Consider the following 23,806-nt stretch of genomic DNA (forward strand, 5'->3'; position numbering starts at 1 on the left):
GCGGAAGTTGAATTTTATTTGCCCATCCCTATGGAGATCTACGGAAATTGAGACCGTTTCCTTGATTGCAAAAATGTCCTCTTTCGACGAACTTCAAGCAAAAGTGATCATAGTCAACAGATCGCTAAATAGAGTACCATTTTGTTTGAAATAATGTTTTACAGTTGTGTGACACAAGGTCAACTTTCAGTACCCTATAGATCATTGTCAATGTCGTTTGAGATGTCAAATGAGCTGTCATTTTCACAAAGCTAACCACAATGTTAGAAAAATTTATATGGAGCTGTCATTGTTTGAGGTTAGCCTTGTGAAATTGACAACTCATTTGACACTATTTTGATAGAGAAACCGTTATTTGACACTGATCTATTCAGAGTACCACTAATACATGAAGTGCGTTGATACAATCAAATTAATTCAATAAATTTCGTCGATTCAATCCAATTCAATATTCGTCACAGCTTCTCGTCACAATCAGTTTAAATTAACAAAGATCAATCCAACTTTTGCTTCTAAAACAATCAACATTAATTCATGGATTCCACGGAAACGAAAATAGTTGAGGAACTTTTTCCAACACTTCTGTGGGCTTGCAGCACAAAAGTACTGGGTTCATTTATATGTGGAACGATAGTGGGTGAGGCCAGCTACAACACCCCATACTCACTTTCGTGGAACATCGAAGCTGCAGAGAAGGCGGACTCTCCGAACATTCACTACATTTTTAGTCATAACTCTCGTGGATCTACTCGCACCAAGCGGTGCGTATACTCTACCTGTAGGTCTTTCCAATGCCGACATTCGTACATACAACATTACAACAATTTAAAATAATTTTTTCTTGAGTTATTGTCGAAAAACTGTTTTTGGTACCCTCTGACACGTCTTCACTTTTGAACGCTTTTCACAGAAAACAATTTTTTTTTAGAAAAAGTGACAGATACGTGTTTCTTAGAATTGAAAGACGAATCCAACGAGCTATCACTCATTAAAGTCGGAGACCGCTTGTTCCCAAAGTTAAAAAAATCACCTGAAAATTTGGCGATATCACTCTTAAGATTCTCCTATATGAAGTCACAGGTTATGAGAATCGCAGATAACTTTAATTTCACCAAACCTATGCTTCTCAGCGTTTTAGCAAACAAAATTAAATGAAGAATATACTGCAACCAATGAATTTCATAGACTTTTATCAAGCAAAAGATACGTCCAAATCCTATGCTGATGAATCAGCATTTGCAAAACCTGAAGCAGAAAAGTTCGTTACCTCAAGACTTCAGATTTGGTTGCAGAAAGCAATGAAAGTAAATAGATAGGTATGGCCAAACGTGGTATGGCCAAACGTTCAAATTGGTTCTAGCCGGAGCACATACGGATTTGCATGGCGCCACCTCAAACGAACTCATTTCTAGTGCAAATTTCCACTAGAAATGAGTTCGTTTGAGGTGGCGCCATGCAAATCCGTATGTGCTCCGACTTGTATGGACTGGCCATACCTACTTATCTACTTTCATTGGCAGAAAGTGGCAAATCATTAAAGAGAAATCAGTAGATAGAAAATGCCTGACTCTCCTTGCAAGTTTGTGACAGTCCTAAGAGCAACTACGTAGAAGGTAAAAATTTCTGTCGGAAATTGGTAGAGGAATTATGTACAACAGTAGAGGTTAAGTCGACGGAGTTTTCGCTTAAGAGCTTTCATCCATTTAGTTTTTTAAACAACCAATTATTGGTGCCACCTAACGTTTAGCAAATTTTTAAAAACTTTTAAATTTCAAAAATGTTGAGGTTGAAGTTTTTGTATGTTTTGAAAATTTACTAATAAGAAACTGATTTATAACTTATAAGTCATTTGTTGATAAGGATTCCAAATGGATAATGAAAATTAAGTTTAACGTGTGATTAGTGATTGTTGCCCTCGGCTTCGCCTCACACGAAAAAAGCTAGATGTCACAATACACAAAACAAAAAAATACACACAGTTGAATCTAATCAAATCTTTTACCAGATCAACGCTATCAACGCACTCCAATAGCAGGTACAAAAGAACAGATTTTTTTTACGGTCATTTGGCCTCTTATTTTGTATGGAACTGGAACGTCCGTAACGCAGTGGCCTATACCAACATAAAAAAACTGAATTTGTATGAGAATTTTGAACTACTATGTCGTGTCGAGTACCCCGAACATATGTGCAAGGTTCTGAAAGAACAGGTTAAGACACATATGAGTTAATCACGAAGGCGGTGACATACAAATTTTGACAAATAGATGCTATTTATTGAACATACTCATTACAGATTGTTTGAAATGTCAACCTGATAAAAACTTTTTTTTTTCTTCAAGTTGACATTTCAAACAATCTGTAATGAGTATGTTCAATAAATAGCATCTATTTGTCAAAATTTGTGTGTCAGCCGCCCTCGTGGGTGTCTTAACCTGTTCTTTCAGAACCTTGCATATGTGGCCATATTATGTACTGGCAAATGCTAATAGTAATTATACCTAGTGAGGAAATTAGAAGAAATTTGTACGACGAAATGTGGTCCCAACATCATTTTGTATAATATACACATTTCGTAAAATTTTACACCAATGCATGTATGCGTTGACTCTTTTGATAGTTCAATTTACCATCTTATTTAGGAGGGCAAACACATACCAATAAACATTTCGTATTTAATGTTGGGACCACATATTTTACGTAATTTTGTTTGAATTTTCCTTTCTAGGTATAATTACTCTTAAGGTAAATGCACAAAAGTCTTAAAAATTAAGTTTCAGCTTTTCTCATGGAATAAAGCAAACCAAGGAGAGGTTTCTGTTGGATGAGTTATTTAAATTCGGAAAACACTCTGAAATTATCATTTATAAAATCAGATTGTCCTTCGCACCTCAATTTCTCAAAGGTGAACTTCATTGGAAAGTTCCATCTCCAGCACTGTGAACCTGCTGCTATCTGTTATCAATAACGACTTTAAGAATAAATGTCAAGCTTTGACAAAATTAGATCTTGATTATGGCAAAACACATTGTAAGAAATGAAGTAAAAGTGGAACTGCTGATAAGCGTGATTTTTTAATAAAACTTTTTAAAAATACTTGCTGGCTTGCTGGCTACAGTTCTGTATGAAATAACTACAGAACTCTGTAACCAACTGTATTTTATGGAGAAGTTTTGTTAAAAAAATCATCACAATGTAACCTTTCCACAGACGACACTCTTATCAGCAGTTCTACTTTCGTATCCATCGGATCTATTGCTTCATTTTCTTTATATTTTAACTTTATGTGGATGCCAATAGATATGTTCAAAATTACTCTCGACCAACTATTTTACGTAATTTTGTTCAAAATTTCCTCTCAACATAATTACTTAGTATAGATAGATATGGCCTTTATTCGTATATAGAAAAGAAGCGACGATAAATTCAGCGATTCGTCACTTTATGTTCAGACATTAAAGCCCTGAAACTGATGGGTATGTTTAATAAGCATTGTTTATGCTAAAAAGTCATTTGGACAACTAAAATTAAAACTCGTAAAATTCGATTTTAATGTTAACAAAACAATCTGTCTCTCTGTCCCGCATGTAGTGTTATTTTATGAAGCAAGTGTGATATTTATGTATAAAATAGTGAGGGATTCTTTTGAAAAACAGCCGAACCTATATACGTTTCGTGTACCCGAGAAATTTCTGTAAGAAAAGTGTACGTTTTCAGTCTTTTTCGGTTGAAAACTTCAACTGCACACATCTCAGTGTGGATTTATTTTAAACCCAATAAGACCCACTGGAAAATGCGTCCGCGATGTCGGTCGGCTGTTCTTCAAAAGAATCCCTCAGACACAGTAAGACAATCATTTCAATCAAACAAAAACCTCTTAGAAGAGAAAGGGTGACGCAAGTCCTTTACTTACAAAACTATTGATATCAGAATAGGTGACACTCAAAGCTACGATACGCAATAATAATTTAACTTTACAACCAGTTGTTTACATTCAAAACAAATTGCGACACAAATGGCAGATTTTGAGGATAGCTATGCAACAAATAGACAGCAAAGATTCTGTAGATCTAGATATTTCTTAAAAAGTTCAAAAGCTGTCTTTAAAATTTGTTTAAGTAACAAAGGTTTGTGCATGATAGGATAGGATAAGTGGGCTGCCATTACGAGACTTGCACCTAGACCGCGGTTGTGTTATTTGTGCTTATCCACAAAGCAAAAAATGGGGTTAATCGATTGCCAGAAACAAGGAAAATATTCTATACATAATACTCGTAAAGTTAGTAGAGTAAAACAAAACCGAGAGTCGTGTAAGTAGAGCTGCTCCAGGAATAGAGCTGCAATCATCTTCCATTTGTGAAGCAATTTGTTTTTAATACAAATTTAAATAACTGCTTGTAAAGTTCAATTATTGCGTATCGTTGCTTTGAGCGTCACCATTTCTGATATCAACAGTTCGTGTTGTTTCAGGGTGTTTGTCTAGAAATTAAGTATTTATCATCTAACAGCTGGACATTTGTTGCGAATGACACCAATGAAAGTGTAAAACAGGTATGGTCGATCGTTCGCCCGGAGGACATAAAAATTTGATTTACGCACTCAAACGCACTCATTTTCATATTATTTTGACAAAATTTATGAATGCGTTTAAGGTGAATTTGCTGATCGGCCATACCTGTTCTGTACTTTCATTGAATGACACATGGTTATACCTCTTTGCGTTACCTAATGTCAAGTCAAATGTCTAATTTAACAAATGTGGGAACCACCATGAAAATAGTTTACTTTGTATAAAATATTCCGAATTCGACAAAAAACCTGATGGAACTTGAGATTGAAAAATTCTAGAGAAATAACCTCGAATCCAAAAATCTTGGAATCATCATGGAAATAAGTTAGCTATGTCGAAAATAGCCCAAATTCATAAAAAAGTGCTGTATTTTTCGAAAAGTCTATCATTTTTCGAAAAGTCTATCATTTTCGAAAAGCGCTTTATTTCCTAAACGCTCTACGTTTGTTAAACAAATTACATTTGTTAAAAGCGGAAGATTGCCAAAAGCGCTTTATTCCCCAAAAGCACTACATTTCCTGTTTTAAGAGCTTCCGAGCGTACGCTGAAATTGTAGCCTACATTTGTGCGTTTCGAAATTTTTGATCGCTGATATCTTTTTACGAGAACCCTTCTTGAAAAATGTACGACCACATTTTCGAGTAAAAATATGTCAGCTTTGAATAAAAATTAAAATTGTCTGTGAAAGTTTCATGTGCTTTGAACAAAGTGTACCTTTGATGCAAATTTGGGGCATCGGTACAGTTTTCTCAAAGCACATGAAACTTTCACAGACAATTTTAATTTTTATTCAAAGCTGACATATTTTTACTCGAAAATGTGGTCGTACATTTTTCAAGAAGGGTTCTCGTAAAAAGATATCAGCGATCAAAAATTTCGAAACGCACAAATGTAGGCTACAATTTCAGCGTAAGCTCGGAACCTCTTAACCATTAAGAGTTTTTTCCTTGGCTTTTTCTTAACGTACCTCCTTAGAGAATATTTTTATATTTTTTAGACACTTACTTTGTTGTTTTTATTAACATTTTATTTATCACATTAAAGTAATATTTAACAATCCACTTATAAATTCAAGATTTATGTATGTTCCTGGTCAGGCATTAAAGAAGCCTGCCAGGAACTGAACTTTACTTGTGCACTCTTCAAGTGCGGTTTTGACTCTGATCTTATTCATTGAACGGATACAGTATTTATACTAAATCTAAACAAAATACAATTGATTTTACATACAACAATTCGCTTATACAAATTAGTTCGTGGGAACATTCCCCAAAAGCTCTACATTCCACAAAAGCTCTACATTCCACAAAAGCTCTACATTCCACAAAAGCGTTACATTTGTCAAAAGCGCTGTTACAAAAATAGCCTAAAACTCTAAAATTGAAACATTTTTCCAACTGCCCGACATTTTTCAAGAAAGCCATATCGTCATACTTCTTTGAGTGATCTAATATCAAGCCAAACAGCCTTCATAACACATAGTTATTTTACATGTAAATATATGGGGTTTGTATGGGAACTTCCGAGAGCCCTGCCTCCTAAACGAGATCATATTATAGATCCAACTTTCTTTGGTCAAAACTCTTAGAATCATGTTCAGCAAAATCGTAGGAGCCGTTTTCCAGATAGATATTTTCCACAATCAAGCAAAGGTTGGTAAAATTCATCATTTCAGAATGGGTCAAATCTGACCATTCTCATACAGCTATCAAAAATTAGTTAATATCACATTTTTGTTTTATGTAGGATCTGATATTTCTAGTCCCACAGACTCTGACAGCTGTTATATTGAATGAAATATTTGAATTTTTTCCCAGTCGAAATTTTTGTCGGACACATGTAACGACCAGTTTACTGGGATACAAACCAAAAAAACCATTCAATATCAAGACTGTCAAATCTGTGGATCTAGAAATTATGTAGAATCTGTTGAAAACGAAAATGTGATATAAAGTAAAATTTTTTAAGTGTACAAAAATATCTCGGCCAAATCTTAACAAAATGCAACGTGCAATCGCTCGATGAACTCGTATTGATTCGATTAACATTTTTTAAGAGTCATTGGAGCAAAGGGGGAAAAATCAAAACGTTGCTGTATGTTCCTTAGTTCCTAAAAAAAATTGAACTTGCGTCACGGCGCCTTACTGACGTGGCGCCATGATATCGCATCACAAAAAGAAATCGAATGATAGATACGAATTAAAACATTTTTATTTATAGAATTGTGTTATATGTTCACAAAACTTATACTAGCAGTGACATCATGAAAATGTAAACTATTATTAGAGGATTTCGTACAAAAAAAAAAACAAAACAAAACTTGGTTATGCCTGTCACTAAAAGACAACGGACTATACCATAGCACTGTATACTACTACTATACACAAACTCGTCATCATGATTATTCTATATAAAATGTGTGTGGTGGTGGTGGTGGTGGTGCCATCATATAATTTAGTGTTACATTTTTATGGAGGAGACACGACGAATAAATAAAACGAAAACAAGCATAAGACACAAAAATCAATTTCTCTACACCAACAACACAGCCAATACGATTAGGCTAACGACAACTACTTTTGAAATTTTCACACCAATCGATGCACTGTCCAATATTTCATTACAGCCGTCCGTAAAACATGTTTTACATTGCACCGTTTTCACATATGCAGTGTCACTGTAAGCGGATAAGCATTTATCCGTTGGCGCATTTTTCGTTTCAAGCGTACATCCTCGAATGTACACTTCCTCGAAATTGTTAACTGCAAAGAAGTTGGAGATGATTTTTCTTCGGATTTTTAAACAGATTGTCGTGAGTGAATCGAGTCTGAGTTAAAGGAATCTCAATCGCTTAATTCATCAGGCTAGAGATACTGCAAGTCTTTGCTAGATGTAGTGCCTCTTCTTCCATATGGGCAATTACCCTTGGCACCTAACAGAATCTGGCGCTAGAGTCTACAAAAAAAAGTTTTTGGAGTCTTCTAGAAAGTTTACATTTAGAGTTCGTTTAATAATTTCCCTTGGCGCCAAAAAGCTGAACCCTGCTTTTGGCAGCCCCCCTGGGTGAATTGATTTTTTATTAAAACATGAGAAAATGGACTGTTTCAAGGAGAGCGCAGGGCTTACTTTAGAGAATTAAAATTCTGAAAATTCCGAAAATTCTGAAAAAGTTCCGAAAAATTCTGAAAAAATTCCTAACAATTTGGAAATATTTTTTAAGAATTTTTTCAGAATTTTTCGGAACTTTTTCAGAATTTTCAGAATTTTAATTCTCTAAAGTAAGCCCTGGGAGAGCGATTTGTTACAATTTGGAAATTTCACTAAGGGCTCTATTTTTGGCAATAACACCGACACCTAAAAAATGTTAGAGTGTCAAAATTGTTCAGCTGTCAGCAACTCTAATTTGAGCTATTGGCAGACTGAGAATTAAAACTGAACCGGTGAGCCAGAAAAGATTAAAATGGATTGCAGTTTGAGGTTTAAGAACTGTCTTTGAGGAATATGTATAGCATGGCAGAAGACCGACGCCTCATCTAAACTTCTGAATTTTACGTTTGAGATTACATTAACACACCGGACCACTTTAAGACTCAGTTCAATTTCAATTAAAAATTGTCTCTCACTCACTGATTTGTTTGTAAACTTCACACCGATGCACCACTTCATCGCCTTTCGCCTTCAATTGAGCAGAATTGTGATTATTTTTACATTCCACATAGCTGTCCTTTATCTGGTTTTCGGTCAAATTACTCTTATCCAAATTTTTTCCACAAAATTTCGTTGCGGTCGCATCTGATGCACATTTCCAGCATTTTAATGCAGTTGCTAATAATAAAATTTCAAGATTTACAAAAACAAATGATCTAAAATTATAACATTCTGTTGACACACGATTTAATGTGTGATCAAACAGACGAGACTCACTGTCTTGCATTAAATACACAGCGAATACGATTAACATCGCCCACACTTTTCCGTAAATCATTTTTATTGAAATTCTGATTAGGTTTTCTTTTACTCAGATTTTTTCGCAACTGTATTTCGTAGCTGAAACGTCTTGTCTCTTCTGCGGCCGGTCGCACAATAAGAAGAAGAAGAGAACGAAATTCGTAATAAACAAATAAACTAAGTTTTGATGGTAAAATAGTTATGTTTGCGCTCTTTGGAAGATATATCTCTATCTATAATATGTGGCCTATGGTAGTCTTGTAGTCTGTCTGTAATTTTTGTACGATTGCAATATATTGTTAGCTAGATACTTACAGTATAGCCTAAAGCGTTTGGATTTAGACATATGTGCTTTTAGCGGGAGGGACATATTATTCAGACGGTAATTTCAAGGCTTCGTATTGTAAAATTTTCTGGGTCAATTTTTTGTTGCTAAAACTTTTGCGTACGGCGCACAATGCGTCACCCTCATCGATGTTATTTTCTAAGTAAGATAAAAGACTTGCGTCATATTTACCTTTTAAGAATTTTTTTGACTGATATCACCACTTTCGTAATTATATCATTTCGACAACATCAAAAAACCTTATGTAAATTAAGAAATTCTGGAGAAATCAGTCTGAATCCCAAAATCTAGAAACCAATCTTGAATTTTCGCACTTATATCGAAAAAAAAACCAAAATAATCAAAAAAAAAGACGGAAGTGTGCATGTGCCAGAAGAATCATCTGTCATCCAACCTTGGAACACTTCACTCATGTCAAAAATAACCCAAATCCATCGAAAAATCCGATGGAAGTTAGGATGTGCCAGAGGAATCATCTCTCATCCCAAAATTTAGGAACCAACCTCGGAACACCTCACTTATATCGAAAATAATCCAAATCCATCGAAAAAATCAGATTGAAGTTTGGTAGTGCCAGAGGAATCATCTGTCATCCCAAAATTTAAGAACCAACCTTGGAATACCTCCATTATGTCGAATATAACCCAAATCCATCAAAAAATCCGATGGAAGTTAGGATGTGCCAGAGGAATCATCTCTCATCCCAAAATTTAGGAACCAACCTCGGAACACCTTACTTATATCGAAAATAATCCAAATCCATCGAAAAAATCAGATTGAAGTTTGGTAGTGCCAGAGGAATCATCTGTCATCCCAAAATTTAAGAACCAACCTTGGAATACCTTCATTATGTCGAATATAACCCAAATCCATCAAAAAATCCGATGGAAGTTAGGTAGTGCCAGAGGAGTCATCTGTCATCCCAAAATTTAGGAACCAACCTCGGAACACCTCACTTATATCGAAAACAACCCAGATCCATCGAAAAATGCGATGGAAGTTAGGAAGTGCCAGAGGAATCATCTCTCATCCCAAAATTTAGGAACCAACCTCGGAACACCTCACTTATATCGAAAATAATCCAAAACCATCGAAAAAATCAGATTGAAGCTAGGTAGTGCTAGAGGAATCATCTGTCATCCCAAAATTTATTAACCAACCTTGGAACACCTCACTTACATCGAAAACAACCCACATCCATCGAAAAATCCGATGGAAGTTAGGAAGTGCCAGAGGAATCATCTCTCATCCCAAAATTTAGGAACCAACCTCGGAACACCTCACTTATATCGAAAATAATCCAAATCCATCAAAAAAATCAGACTGAAGTTAGGTAGTGCCAGAGGAATCATCTGTCATCCCAAAATTTAAGAACCAACCTTGGAACACCTCAATTATGTCGAAAATAACCCAAATCCATCAAAAAATCCGATGGAAGTTAGGATGTGCCAGAGGAATCATCTCTCATCCCAAAATTTAGGAACCAACCTCGGAACACCTTACTTATATCGAAAATAATCCAAATCCATCGAAAAAATCAGATTGAAGTTTGGTAGTGCCAGAGGAATCATCTGTCATCCCAAAATTTAAGAACCAACCTTGGAATACCTTCATTATGTCGAATATAACCCAAATTCATCAAAAAATCCGATGGAAGTTAGGTAGTGCCAGAGGAGTCATCTGTCATCCCAAAATTTAGGAACCAACCTCGGAACACCTCACTTATATCGAAAACAACCCAGATCCATCGAAAAATGCGATGAAAGTTAGGTAGTGCCAGAGGAGTCATCTGCCATCCCAAAATTTGGGAACCAACCTCGGAACACCTCACTTATATCGAAAACAACCCAGATTCATCGAAAAATGCGATGAAAGTTAGGAAGTGTCAGAGGAATCATCTCTCATCCCAAAATTTAGGAACCAACCTCGGAACACCTCACTCATGTCGAAAATAACCTAAATCCATCAAAAAATCCGATGGAAGTTAGGAAGTGCTAAAGGAATCATCTGTCATCCCAAAATTTAGAAACCAACCTCGGAACACCTCAATTATGTTGAAAATAACCCAAAAATCCATCGAAAAAAACAGACGGAAGTGCTAGAGGAATCATCTGTCATCCCAAAGTTTAGGAACCAACCCAAGAACACCTGTCAAAAATAGACTAAATCTCAATCCATCAAAAACTTAGGAGATGCACAGTCAAGAGGGATCAACAGGTGCGACCAAGTTTTTCTAAAAACTCCTTAATACTTAACCTCCTTTCGTTTTGTCTATTTTCCTAATATAACATGGACAAATTAAAAGAAAGTTTTTATTATTTAACGTTTTTCCGAAGCCGAACCAACCAAAGTTTAGAGCACCGACTCTGACAGTCTTTGAATCAATCCCAACGTATGGTCAGGGGCCGAACGTTACAGTATAAGGTGTGGGGGTTTAAATTCGCTTGGTAAATAACCGCGGAAATTCCAGACAGAGTCTGACAAATAATAGAGATTGCAAGAAAAGACACGTCTTCTTCTGAGTAAACGTTTTTAGCCCCGTACGAAGTACTGGGGGCTTATAAGATTAATATGCCGTTTGTAACACGTCGAATTGGAAGCAGACAGTAAGGGCAAAGCTTTCGGTTATGTTCATAGATGACGAATCCGCAATAAAAAAAATGTCCGTCCGTCCGTCCGTCCGTCCGTCCGTCCGTCCGTCCGTGACCCCTCTAGCTTGAGCAAATCACAACCTTTTTTCAAAATTCTTTTTTTCCCCGATTGGTATCGACAAAAGTAAGGTCAAGTTCGAAAATGGGCATGGTAGGGTCGGCCCTTCCAGAGCTAGGGCCCTATAGGTGTTTTTCAGTCTTTCGACGATATCTACCGAAATACGCACGTAATAGCTGCTTGTGATATATCAAATGAAAGGTATTGACGAGTAGAACAAAGTTGCTGAACATTGTTTTTGTGTAGGATGCAACGCGAGCTTGTTGGGAGGGCTCAAAGGTCGTTACTCGGCCCTAAGTGTTTTTTCCACATAAATCGAGTAAATCTCATCCGATTTTGCCAGATTTAGTTTTTTATGGAAGGTAATTGAATACCGAAAAGAACGTGGCGAAAAAAGTTTCAAATTTGGGCCCTTGGACTAAGGCCGCTACTCGGCCCTAAGTGTTTTTTGCACATAAATCGAGTAAATCTCATCCGATTTTGCTAGATTTTGTTTTATTTGAGAGATAATTGAATACCGAATAGAATGATGGCAAAAAATGTTTCAAATTTGGGCCCTTGGACTAAGGCCGCTACTCGGCCCTAAGTGTTTTTTGCACATAAATCGAGTAAATATCATCCGATTTTGCTAGATTTTGTTTTATTTGAGAGATAATTGAATACCGAATAGAATGATGGCAAAAAAAGTTTCAAATTTGGGCCCTTGGACTAAGGCCGCTACTCGGCCCTAAGTGTTTTTTGCACATAAATCGAGTAAATCTCATCCGATTTTGCTAGATTTAGTTTTTTATGGAACGTAATTGAATACCGAAAAGAACGTGGCGAAAAAAGTTTAAAATTTGGGCCCTTGGACTAAGGCCGCTACTCGGCCCTAAGTGTTTTTTGCACATAAATCGAGTAAATCTCATCCGATTTTGCTAGATTTAGTTTTTTATGTAAGGTAATTGAATACCGAAAAGAACGTGGCGAAAAATTTTTCAAATTTGGGCCCTTGGACTAAGGCCGCTACTCGGCCCTAAGTCTTTTTTGCACATAAATCGAGTAAATCTCATCCGATTTTGCTAGTTTTTGTTTCATTTGAGAGATAATTGAATGCCGAATAGAATGATGGCAAAAAAAGTTTCAAATTTGCGCCCTTGGAATAAGGCCGCTACTCGGCCCTAAGTGCTTTTTTGCACATAAATCGAGTAAATCTCAACCGATTTTGCTAGTTTTTGTTTTATTTGAGAGGTAATTGAATACCCAATGGAAAGTTGGCAAAAAAATTTGGGTTTATAAAATAATGTCGTAAATTGTTGGTTTTATTTGAGAGGTACTTCGTACGGGCTTTCGTAATTGCGCTATGCGCAATTTTAAAAATGAACACTTTCAGTAAATTTGACCATGCCCAACTTGACTTGCATTTTGGTAACAGACGCATTAGAGGGTTGTAGACGTATTAGGGTTCCGGGCGTATTACGGCTACGGACGTATTATGGTTACGGACGAAATAGGATTACGGATCGTACGGGGCTAAGTCGCAGCAAACGCTCCGACTGTTCTGATGCCTTGTTTTTATATCAAATGAAGCAAAAGAAAAAACATCAAAAATTCTCATCTTTAGATACCATCCGACACTCAAGGTCTGTCTTCCTCATTGCTACACCAGCATTGGCCATACCCATTGTATAGATCGCAACCTCCAAATTCATATCCAATTCCAACGCAATAATCGGCACAAGTTCGTCCAGATCCATCATACAGTCTATCATTGCCGGTACCACATTTCTGACCAACAAAAACGATCTGTGCAGAAGCAGCCATTATGATCGCACACAGGAATAGTAGATTTAAGAGGCACCGGCACTTAGCTAAAATTGTAGCCTACATTTGCGTGTTTCGTATGTCATTTTTGTTAATATCTTTTCATTAGAATCCTTTTTGAAAAATGTACGACCGCAATTCCGACCAAGAATCTGTTAGCTTTAAATAAAAATTGGTTTTGGTTGTAGTCGTTTGATCATCTCTGAGAAAAGTGAGCAGTTTAATGAAATTTTCATAAACTGCTCATTGTTCTCAGAGCTGGTCAAATTGCTACAACCAAATCTATTTTCTGTTGAAAGCTAACACATGTTGGAATTCGTGGTTGGAATTGCGGTCGTACATTTTTGAAAAAAGATTCTGGTGTAAAGATACCATCTAAAGTAAACTAAAATCCAGTATTTAAAAAACGCCCAAATGTATGCTTCTCGGCAAAGTACCGATGCCTCTTAAAGTTTTCATCTGAAATGATTTTGTGAATTTTATTTTTTACAAAATCTGTTTAACAAAATGTTATTGCACAGTGGGGTGTGTACTTCAAATACGAAACAATAGATACCTTGTGAGAATTGCCGAACCAAAATTTCTGATCTTTTTCTTTAAAATGTTCTGCTTTATATAGTAAAGATTTCGTGTTGATGGCTAATGTTGTTAACAATAATATCAAATTCATGTTTTGAACAAGGAAATCAGGAAAAGTAAGATCATGAACAATGTTAATAGTTATTTATCTACCAAGTAAGGGTGAAGCAATTTTATCACCACTAGATGTCGATGGTCGACCAGAGGCGAAGCCGAGGATTACAAGATTTAGTGATAAGAGCTACCGCTTAGGATTGCTTGTATTGCATGATTTCACTCATAAAACGAAACCACGTACAAAAGTGCCTACGGTGATTTCGTCAGCCTTCGAATATTTTCTAGGTTCATGCTAAGAGCAGTGCTGCGGACGTAATCAATGCAAAACTTACCTAATGATTTACTTGTAAACAGAAATTCATTTGAACCATCAAGGAGACTGCATTGTAATGTAAAGAGCCGCGATAAATAATTGGTACCGTCGTGATGAGAAATGTTTTGTTGAGGCGTGTGGGAGGGTTGCATTTCGAAACAAAACACGTCGAAACAAAAAATTTCCCAGAAAGACAGTACGGTGCGTGGCTGTCTTGCTGCCAACAAATGCGAAGAACAGGTTTTTGTTGTCACGATAATTAGTCGTTTTCTGGCCGCAAGACAACCAAGTAGACAGTGCTTAGTATAATTCGCTTTAACCATACGTTCAACTATAGTCGTTGCTAGATGTTCAGAATATTTCTAGTGTCGGGGTTCAAATCCTCGCCTGTGCAACGTTAGCTATTTAGTTAGTTATTTGTTTACCAAGGGGAGAAAATAGGAAATTCCAACAAGAGCTAAGTTTGTGGCCAGAGCAAAGTGAGTTCTCACTTGAACTTTCAGCAGAGAAGAGAGAGCGTCCACAAAACGTCCCATCGTCATACAGTTTATTAGTTGAGAAAATAAGGTTATTCACGCCGCACGGATAAAACAAATATTATTGCACTCCGTGTGAAAAAAATCAATGACGCACTGGTCGCAATTATAAAGTGAAATTAAAACCTTCAAAGCAACACTCAATGGATGCATGGAAAGGCGATGATTGTGCGAAGTGTTGATTAATTACTGAAACTATTTTCAATATGCGATAAATTCACACAACGCAAAAAGCCGGATATATCTGCACTTCCACAAGAAACTATTTCTGGCGATACCGGTATTGTGAGAGGATGGCTCTATTTTTTAAATATTATTTCTATTATTCTGAAAATTTTGTTAGTTTTTTAATGACATCAAATCGTTTTACGGCACCAGTTGTGCATAAAACGCCCAATGAAACAACATGTTACGCACAAAAAATTTGCGTCCAAAAGTGGCAGATGATTCGGCTTTCTTTCAATTCTAGCAATATATTTCACAATTGTAAAAATTTTCCACTTGTGACGCAATTTTTTTTTGTTAGAATTATTTTCCTAAAATTTTTCGGGTCAAATTCTTGTTGATACTTGTTGCGTACTTTCCTCATCATCGTCAATCTGTAAGCGTCACCTACACCGATATCAGTTCTTTTGTAAGTCCTGTTGTCGACTTGCGTCACACTTCCACTGTACGTGGTTTTGGTCGATATCAGTTCATTTGTAAGTTGTGACTTTTCAGAATTTCGTCCCAGACAATAGACAATTATATTGTGCAGTTTAAATGAACTATTCTTCTTACAAAACTCTACAACTTTGTCTTTGATCTGAACCTTCCAGCTTTCATTTGACGAAATTCGAAAATTTTACGAAAATCGAAAATTTTACGGAAATCGAAAATTTGAAATTTGATATTAAATAACTTTCATTTTGATTAGAACCTTCCAGCTTCCATTTGAAAAGGTTCGAAAATTTTACGAAAATCGAAAATTTTACGAAAATCGAAATTCTTTAAATTTATCGTTCAAAGGAACCTTGTATCTACTAAATATCCCGAGATATGGCTGACATAGCTCGCACTAAAAAGGCTCATAGCTCCCAAATTGCCGATTTTTTTTAAGAAAGCCATGAACCACGTGTCGACTAGAATGTGAAACTCTATAACTTTGTTTTTTAAACGAAATTTCTATCTGCCATATTTTCCGATAGAGCGATTTCATATAAACAATCTCACCTCTCATGAGAGGTGAGTTTGTTTATATGAAATCGCAATGTGATCCGGTTTGTATGAACAGACCATACCTAGTTTATACTTCCATTGATGCAAACCCTCAGCGGATCACAGTTATTTTAGATCCCAACTTTCAGGTGAATTCATTTTTGTAATGTTACCAAATGTCGTCATATTTTCTTGTGACTTGTTGCATCTGCTAAGTTTTGTATGGAATCGAATTCACCTCACCACTAGCTGCAACTTGACGCAAACGATCTCAATATGTGTGTAACGTAACAAGACTAAATTCCCCTGAAATTAGGCATCCATATCCGTGCGTAACTCTCGGCGTAACTGCAGATTTGCATTATACCTTCAGTGTTTACATACTTTGGTCAGTACGAGCTATCGCACTTCATTTATTTGCATTCATTTTTAAGTTTGAAACTTTGAAATGGTGAGTCTTACCAACCTTTGTTTGTATGCTTGTGGTCGATTTCTTTTTCAAGATTGGCTCAAGCTCATTTTGATGACATTTTGGGAGAACCTCGGGCGTGAGATTTTTGCCAAAAAAAATTAAGGTAAGTGTTAGAGTTAAGTTAGAATGAAAAATGTCGAACAGATGGAAAGATGTTTCAATTCTATGGTTTTATTTTTGGAACTGTGGGTGCTGGAAAACTGATTTCTTGGACAAAGTCTCATAGTTTTGAGAGAAGACCGATTCGCGAGAAATATATTGGGAATTTTTTTTAAATTTTAGACACACGCCCTGAATCACGGCAGAGTTAAGTAAACCAGGCAGGAGCAGACGACGAAAATACATTCAAAGAAGGGACCTAAATCCCGTTACGATCGTTTACGTATTAGTTTAATGCATTTTGCACCAAAATTAAAGGCCTATTTTTATGCATTTAGGTGCCTCGTCAAATCGACTGCTCTTGCCTGCTCTTACAAAAGAAATGATATGACACAAGAACCTCTGAGAAGTAAAAGTTTTGCGTATCGAAGCTTTGAGCGTCCCCCTTTCTGATATCAATACTTTTGTAAGCAAAGGCCTTGCGTCACCCTTACTCTTCTCAGAGGATTTTGTATGATAAATAATTATCTTGATTGTATGTCTGAAGGGTCTTACAGAAAATCACTCGAAACCGTCCGTTATATAATCAAAACCAAAAAGACGTCATTTATTGGACCGTTGTGCTGCTACAAAAGCTGCTGAAAGAGCAAGTAGTGCTGCCATTGATTTCAATCGAACAATTTTTAAAAGTAAACTTCTGATTTTTTCCACAAATTGAACTCACAAACTTCTGTTTCCTCCTTGCTTTTCTTAATCTTCTTAATTTCATTTTAAGGAGTCTGAATTGTGCGTGGGAGGACTGAGTTAAATGAAAAACCACTTCAACATCAGAAATCGAATCATTTATTGAACTCTACCAGTATCGACTACGACTACGCAAATTACTGAAAAGCTGAACCATCGGAGCTTAACTTCACAGTAACTTCGGCAGAAATCACGTTCGAATCCGACAGTTGAATTTCACATCTGTACAATCCAGCATCCCGTTTTTGCAGATCGTCGATTCTTAAACTAAAAGTCGTTTTGCCCTTATCAACATTCAAATTGTAACGATCTTCTTGAACAGCCAACGTTGTGTCTGTCGATATAATCTGCGGTGACCGTTTGCTTCCGCGATCCTTTAACCACATAACTGGATAATCGTCTGTGTTGGCTACTTGGCATTTCAGTTCGATTGAGTCTCCGAGATTTTTTTCCTGGTTTCGTGATATTTTCACTATGGTCGGCTCGTCTTGACCATGAATCAAACAAATTTGCACAATTACAAACAGCGAAATTAGGTACTTCATCGTTCGAACGACGCGAAAATTTTCTCAACGTTTCGATAAAGGTGACACAAGCTCGCGAATTTTGAATATTTTTTTTTAATTCTTGCTTAACCGCACAGAAAAAGAGTTCCAATCCAACCACATTCAACGGAAAATATGAAGTGATCGCAATCGTTTAAGCCGTTTCTGGTTTTACTCGAAAATGCCAGTTTCACTTTCTAAATTCAAATAATTGACAACAAAGAAAAAAACTTGTTTCTCGTGTTTTACATAAAAATGGATTTTACACTTCAAAGCTAAACAGATTATGCAAATATCGATGTATCGAACTTCCGAATGAATATAGCTATACCGACAAATGTGCACACACCTTAATTTGCAAAAGAAATTGATGGTCCGACCACAACAAAAATCGAAGATTTTTTTAAAAGAGACCTTTTACTTCAATTTTAAGTTTCGTCTGCTCAGGTGTTGCATTAACATTGATTCATTGATCTTCAACGTAGGGCTAGCGCATTTTTAGGTATTTACAAGACACAAATGTTAATTTATTTTGTAGAGTAGTCTAACTTCGTCGTTGTATGTATGGGCTACAATCAATTCGAAAATAATTTAATTTTACGTCAGAGAAATGTTACCGGAAGCTGATGCACCGACTTTGTGAGTTCGAACCGTTAGAACTCACACATGTGAAATTCACGGTGTGAATGACTTTAAGCGGTGACATCTATCACGAGAAACGGCAATAAGGAAAAAAAAACTTTACGCAAAACTACAAAAAAAATTCTACTAACTTAATTGATCGAAAACATTGAACGACAAAGTTAGCACTTCTAACAATCTTCAGACTGTTGTATAAAAATACATCTGATGTATAGCTCATGTTTAGCCGAAAAATGGATTTTTAAGTGTTTTTCTTTACTAATATTTTTTGAACTTTATGATAAAATGGCGTCAAACTTCATAAATTTTAGTAAAGTTTTTCGCCATTTTTGACTCAAATAGTCGAACGTCCACACCAAGGTTCTAAAAGAACAGGTTAAGACACTTCTGAGTTGATCAGGCGGGTGAAAGGTTGACTCATTACAGATTGTGTGAAATGTCAACATGATAAAAATTATTTTTTTTCTTCAAATTTTCCTTTCGTACAATATTTAATGAGTTTCACAAAACATGCCTCAATTGTCAAGATTTGTGTTTCACCCGCCTTCGTAAGTGTCTTAACCTGCTCTTTTAGAACCTTGGTCCACACAGCGCTTTGCAGTGGAATGAAGAATTATCCCGTCTTATCACGACCATTTTAGAGAGTCGAGGTTAAGTTCAAAGTTCTGAAAGAGCACGTAAGTACCGTTAGGACACTCACATCACGAAGGCGGGTGACATCAAATTTGTTAAACGCACCATCACATATCGTGTGAAAAGTCAACTTGAAATTATTTTTTTGTTAAGATGAAATCGTCATCTAAATTTTCACAAACGTGGTGGAAAATTTTGATACCACCACCTTCGTGAAAAATTGACATTGAGCAAACGCACTTCAAGCATGAATGGTACGATAAAAAAAAAACAAAACATTTTTATGTAAAATTGTACTCTATATTTGGTACAGTTAGAGGCAGTGAAATTTCAGAGTGAATTTGCTTCAGCTGATCCACACATGCATTCAAAAACCGTTTATACGTTCTTATACGGTTTTGTTATCAGCTTCAGCCGTATAAACAAGTATGAACAGTTTTGACTGTATGTGTGGATCAGCTGAAAAACAGCTGAAGCAAATTTATGCTGAAATTTCACTGCCTCTAACTGTATCTATTGACTATGATCATTTGTACTTGAAATACGTTAATGGAGCAATTCGGATTGGTCGAAAGTCAAGCTACCGATAGAAGTTAACTTTCAGGGTTTGTAAAAAGTTTGACTCTTTGTATTCTACAAGATTGAACAGCAGTAATATTTCACCATGGTTAAGATCTAATCAACAGCGTGTAGGTCAAAATATTTTTATTTTTATTAATCACCAGCATCATCAATTTCTGTTTTATACAGTTGAAATACAAAAGAAATTTTCCAGTCATCTGTCAAATTTGAACCAAAAATATGAAACTTGACATATTGCTTTTATTGCCGCAATTGGCTCGAGATTTTTTTCCCGAGGTAAATACATAATTCTTTATCGTGCGTGGCGTGAATAACGGTTTTTATCCACGAAGTAAACACATCAACTATTTGTTTCACCATTTTTCAAAACAAAAGCAAAGTGACAGTCTTGTTGGTAGTACATTTTTTTGTGATGCGTGCGGAAAGTTTGTATTTCGAGCCGAAGACGAGAAATATATCCCTCAAGCTGACAGAAAAAATATCTCACCTGAACTGTCATCAGATAGAGTGTCAACCAAACGGCATTTTCTCACCGCATTTGAGTGAAGAAAATAAGGTTTTTTTCCAGAAATAGCAAATAAATTTTCATCAAAATGCAATAAAATCTTTCATTTCATTTGCTTTGCCAAATAAACATACTGAAGGTAACGCAAATCCGCAAGAATACACGGACTACTTTCGGGTGAATATATAATTTTTAGGTCTTTTTTCTTTTAGAAAAAAACCCTATGGTGGACACTTCATCTGTCCGTCTGTCTGTCTGTCCGTCCATGTGTCTGTGTCACAAATAAAAAATGAGACGATAACAGCCTTGATTCAAAATTGCAATGCATGAGCAAATCAACACCAGGCAAATAATAATTATTTGTTGATATCTGATAACCGATCGCTCATAGTTAGCATTGCAATTCGAAAATTTGGTAGTTGGTATCTGACAACCGAACGTAATTTTCGGCATAGATGTTTACTATTCAATAACTACGCACCGACTGACGAAATTATTCTACCTGCTTGGCGATTTATAAAACGAAAATTTGGTAGGGGGTAGTTTTGGTAGTTGGTAGTTGATAGTTTTGGTAGTTGATAGTTTTGGTAGTTGATAGTTTTGGTAGTTGATATTTTTGGTAGTTGCCAGCTGAAATTCAAAATTACAAAGTCACTATGAGCAAATCAACACCAGGCAAATAATAATTATTTGTTATCTGATAACCGATAGCTCACAGTTAACATTGCAATTCTAAATTTTGTAGTTGGTAGCTGACTGCCAATATTATAATTGACTACCAAACGTAATTTTCGGCATAGATGTTTACTATTCGAGAGCTGCGCACCGACTGACAAAATTATTCTGCCTGCTTGCCTATTTAAAGCTTGAATTTTTGGTAGTTGACTACCAAACTGATACACGGAAAACTCATATATGCACCCCAGACGAAGAAATCGGGAACAACTTCACGATTATAGAACATTAGTTGTGTGCTGCATATTGATCTGAGGATCATACAATGCCCGCCTAATGAATATTGTTGTTGTGTGCTGGATATTATTTTTCAGCGTGCAGGTCTTAGCTGTATGCCTGTTTTATAATATAAAATGACGTCATTTTTTTCAATTCAATAAACAACCTAATTTATCGTTTAATAGAACAAATTGATTTAATTAACTTTATCAATTTTATTTGCGTTAGCAAAAAAAAAACAAAAAAACTTTTTCAAATTTTTTTTTTTTATTTTCAATTTTATTATTATTATTTGTTATTAGCCGTCGATTTATATTTAAATTCATCATATTAAATTGCTAACAGAATTTTTTTTTTTGCTTACGTTTTTTCCGGTCACCCACCCAAGTACGGACCGCGACCATCGATGCTTAACCTCAGTTTCTGACTGCCAACGACTTTACCACTGCTGCTATACTGCTTGCATATAGTTGCAGTCTTATTTCGAACCGTTGTTACTTTGCTTTATGCAGCACACAGGCATATTTATACCTGCATGCTGAATATTGACTAAATGAATAAAGTCGTCCGTATTTAGAATGGGTTATGCAACAACATTTAATTGAATTTATTTTCTATGAAATGTAGTACTTCTCCCCAATAAGCAATGTCATCGGATATTATTATTTTAATTCTGAGCCTGGTTCTGAATTAGAGGTTTTTTCAATCGTTCAATCGCGAATTAATAAATTAAGATTGGCGCACCTAGTCTATACATATAAAGCTGAACGTCGGCGCACCACGACGCCCCTTGGCGCACCTCGGAGCACCTCGGAGCACCTCGGAGCACCACGGGGCACCACGGGGCACCTCGGAGCACCACGGGGCACCTCGGAGCACCACGAGGCACCTAGGGGCACCCAGCCTCCGAGGGGTCAGCCGTCCAGCCCTCCGAGGCCGTTTTTCGAAATCGGTCTCCGAGGTGTCAGCCAGTCAGCCACTCAGCCCTCCGAGGCCGTTTTTCAAAGTCGGCCTCCGAGAAGTCGGCCGGTCAGTCCTCCGAGGCCGTTTTTCGAAATTGGCCTCTCAGGGTTCAGCCCTCCAAGGTCGTTTTTCAAAATCGGCCTTCGACGGATCAGCCACTCAGATCCCCGAGGCCGTTTTTCAAAATCGGCCTCCGAGAAGTAAGCAGGTCAGCCCTTCGAGGCCTTTTTTCAAAATCGACCTCGGACAGATCAGCCGGTCAACCCTCCGAGGCCGTTTTTCATATAAACTATTTTCAGTGCATTTTTCTCGAAAAGTTGTTGTTCTTATAAAACATTTTCAGTGCAAAAATCATGATAATCAAAGTCATTGTATATTTTATATCCTTGAGTATAACACACGCCTGTCATTTGGTATCGATGTTAGATTATTTTTTATATGCACATCATTTTGAAATATAACCGGCCTGATCTTATAAAATGATCGTTTGTAATTAAAAAAAGAGATGAATGTATTCGATGGCTCTAGCATTTTTAGCAGTTAGGGGCCATTCACAAAGTACGCACGCTTTGAAGGGGGAGGGGTTTTTTCAAAAAGCGTGCAGAAGCGTGCGACGGGGGAGGGGGGGTAAAACAAAAGCGTGCGCACACTTTTTATAAAATTTTAAATACAACTATTTTGTTACCCAAACTTGCAAGAAAAAATTATTATGCATCCTACCTCATTATCACGACAAAAACAAGTGCTAACTATTCCTTTTCTCGTTGTTATTCTATGGCAAATTTTTAAAAATTTTGCTTTGAATTGACGCCACGGAATTAAAATAACGTCCACAAGAGCACGTTCATTCAAAGTATATATACACTGAAGGTAACGCCAATCCGCAGTTACATACGGATCCATACTTTCAGGTGAATTTAGCTCCGTCATGTTGCACACATATTGAATTTGTTTGCGTCGAGTTGCATTTAGTGGTGAATTGGAAGAATTCAGCGTCGAAATGTTGCGCAAGTCTAAGTTAGACAACATTACGAAAATGAATTTGAAAATGAAAGTTTGGATCCAAAATAACTCTGACCCTCTGAGGGTTTGCGTTACCTTCAGTGTTTATATACTCTGCGTTCATTTACTCTGCACAGACGGGCAATATACAAGTCGTAGATAATATTTTTCGAATGGCATAAAAAACGAAGCGTATGTTTCGATTTGAGCTAACTTAAATAGCCTCCATACAAACAACACACACTCTACGGGGAATAGTGATCGAGATGTACGTCAGCGTTATTTGCGCAGAACCACTTTCGCATGACACAGGTTGTTTTGCGGAGTAAGACGAAATTTCTCCATACAAAAAGTGGTTCTGACAAGAAGAGCGAGACGATTCAACGCATGTCTCGATCACTATTCCCCGTAGAGTGGGTGTTGTTTGTATGGAGGCTATTTAAGCTAAATCTACTAGCTTCAATTCAATTCATCTTTCTTTTGTTTAATTAATATTAGAGGTGGCAAAACATTTAGTGGCGGCAATATTAACAGTGACCTCCGCTTTTCTTTGCGACATTTTACGTCGGAGAATAATCATCAACACAACATTTCGTCAGAAATGAGT

At 36.5% G+C, this 23,806-nt stretch overlaps 2 protein-coding genes across 2 annotated transcripts; both read right to left on the minus strand.

Annotated features, from left to right (window-relative positions):
- Positions 1–6,953: 6,953 nt before the first annotated feature.
- LOC119074449 lies at positions 6,954–8,660 on the minus strand. The gene is made up of 3 exons (XM_037180580.1): positions 8,495–8,660; positions 8,198–8,395; positions 6,954–7,332 (listed from the first exon to the last, which is right to left on the minus strand). The coding sequence occupies exons 1-3, from the start codon at positions 8,553–8,555 to the stop codon at positions 7,103–7,105; spliced, it is 489 nt and encodes a 162-aa protein (XP_037036475.1). The 5' UTR covers positions 8,556–8,660; the 3' UTR covers positions 6,954–7,102.
- Positions 8,661–17,510: 8,850 nt separating this feature from the next.
- LOC119074979 (lachesin-like) lies at positions 17,511–17,918 on the minus strand. Its single transcript, XM_037181381.1, has one exon. The coding sequence runs from the start codon at positions 17,916–17,918 to the stop codon at positions 17,511–17,513; it is 408 nt and encodes a 135-aa protein (XP_037037276.1).
- Positions 17,919–23,806: the final 5,888 nt, after the last annotated feature.

Source organism: Bradysia coprophila, unplaced genomic scaffold, assembly GCF_014529535.1.
Source record: "Bradysia coprophila strain Holo2 unplaced genomic scaffold, BU_Bcop_v1 contig_151, whole genome shotgun sequence".
Lineage (NCBI taxonomy): Eukaryota > Metazoa > Arthropoda > Insecta > Diptera > Sciaridae > Bradysia > Bradysia coprophila.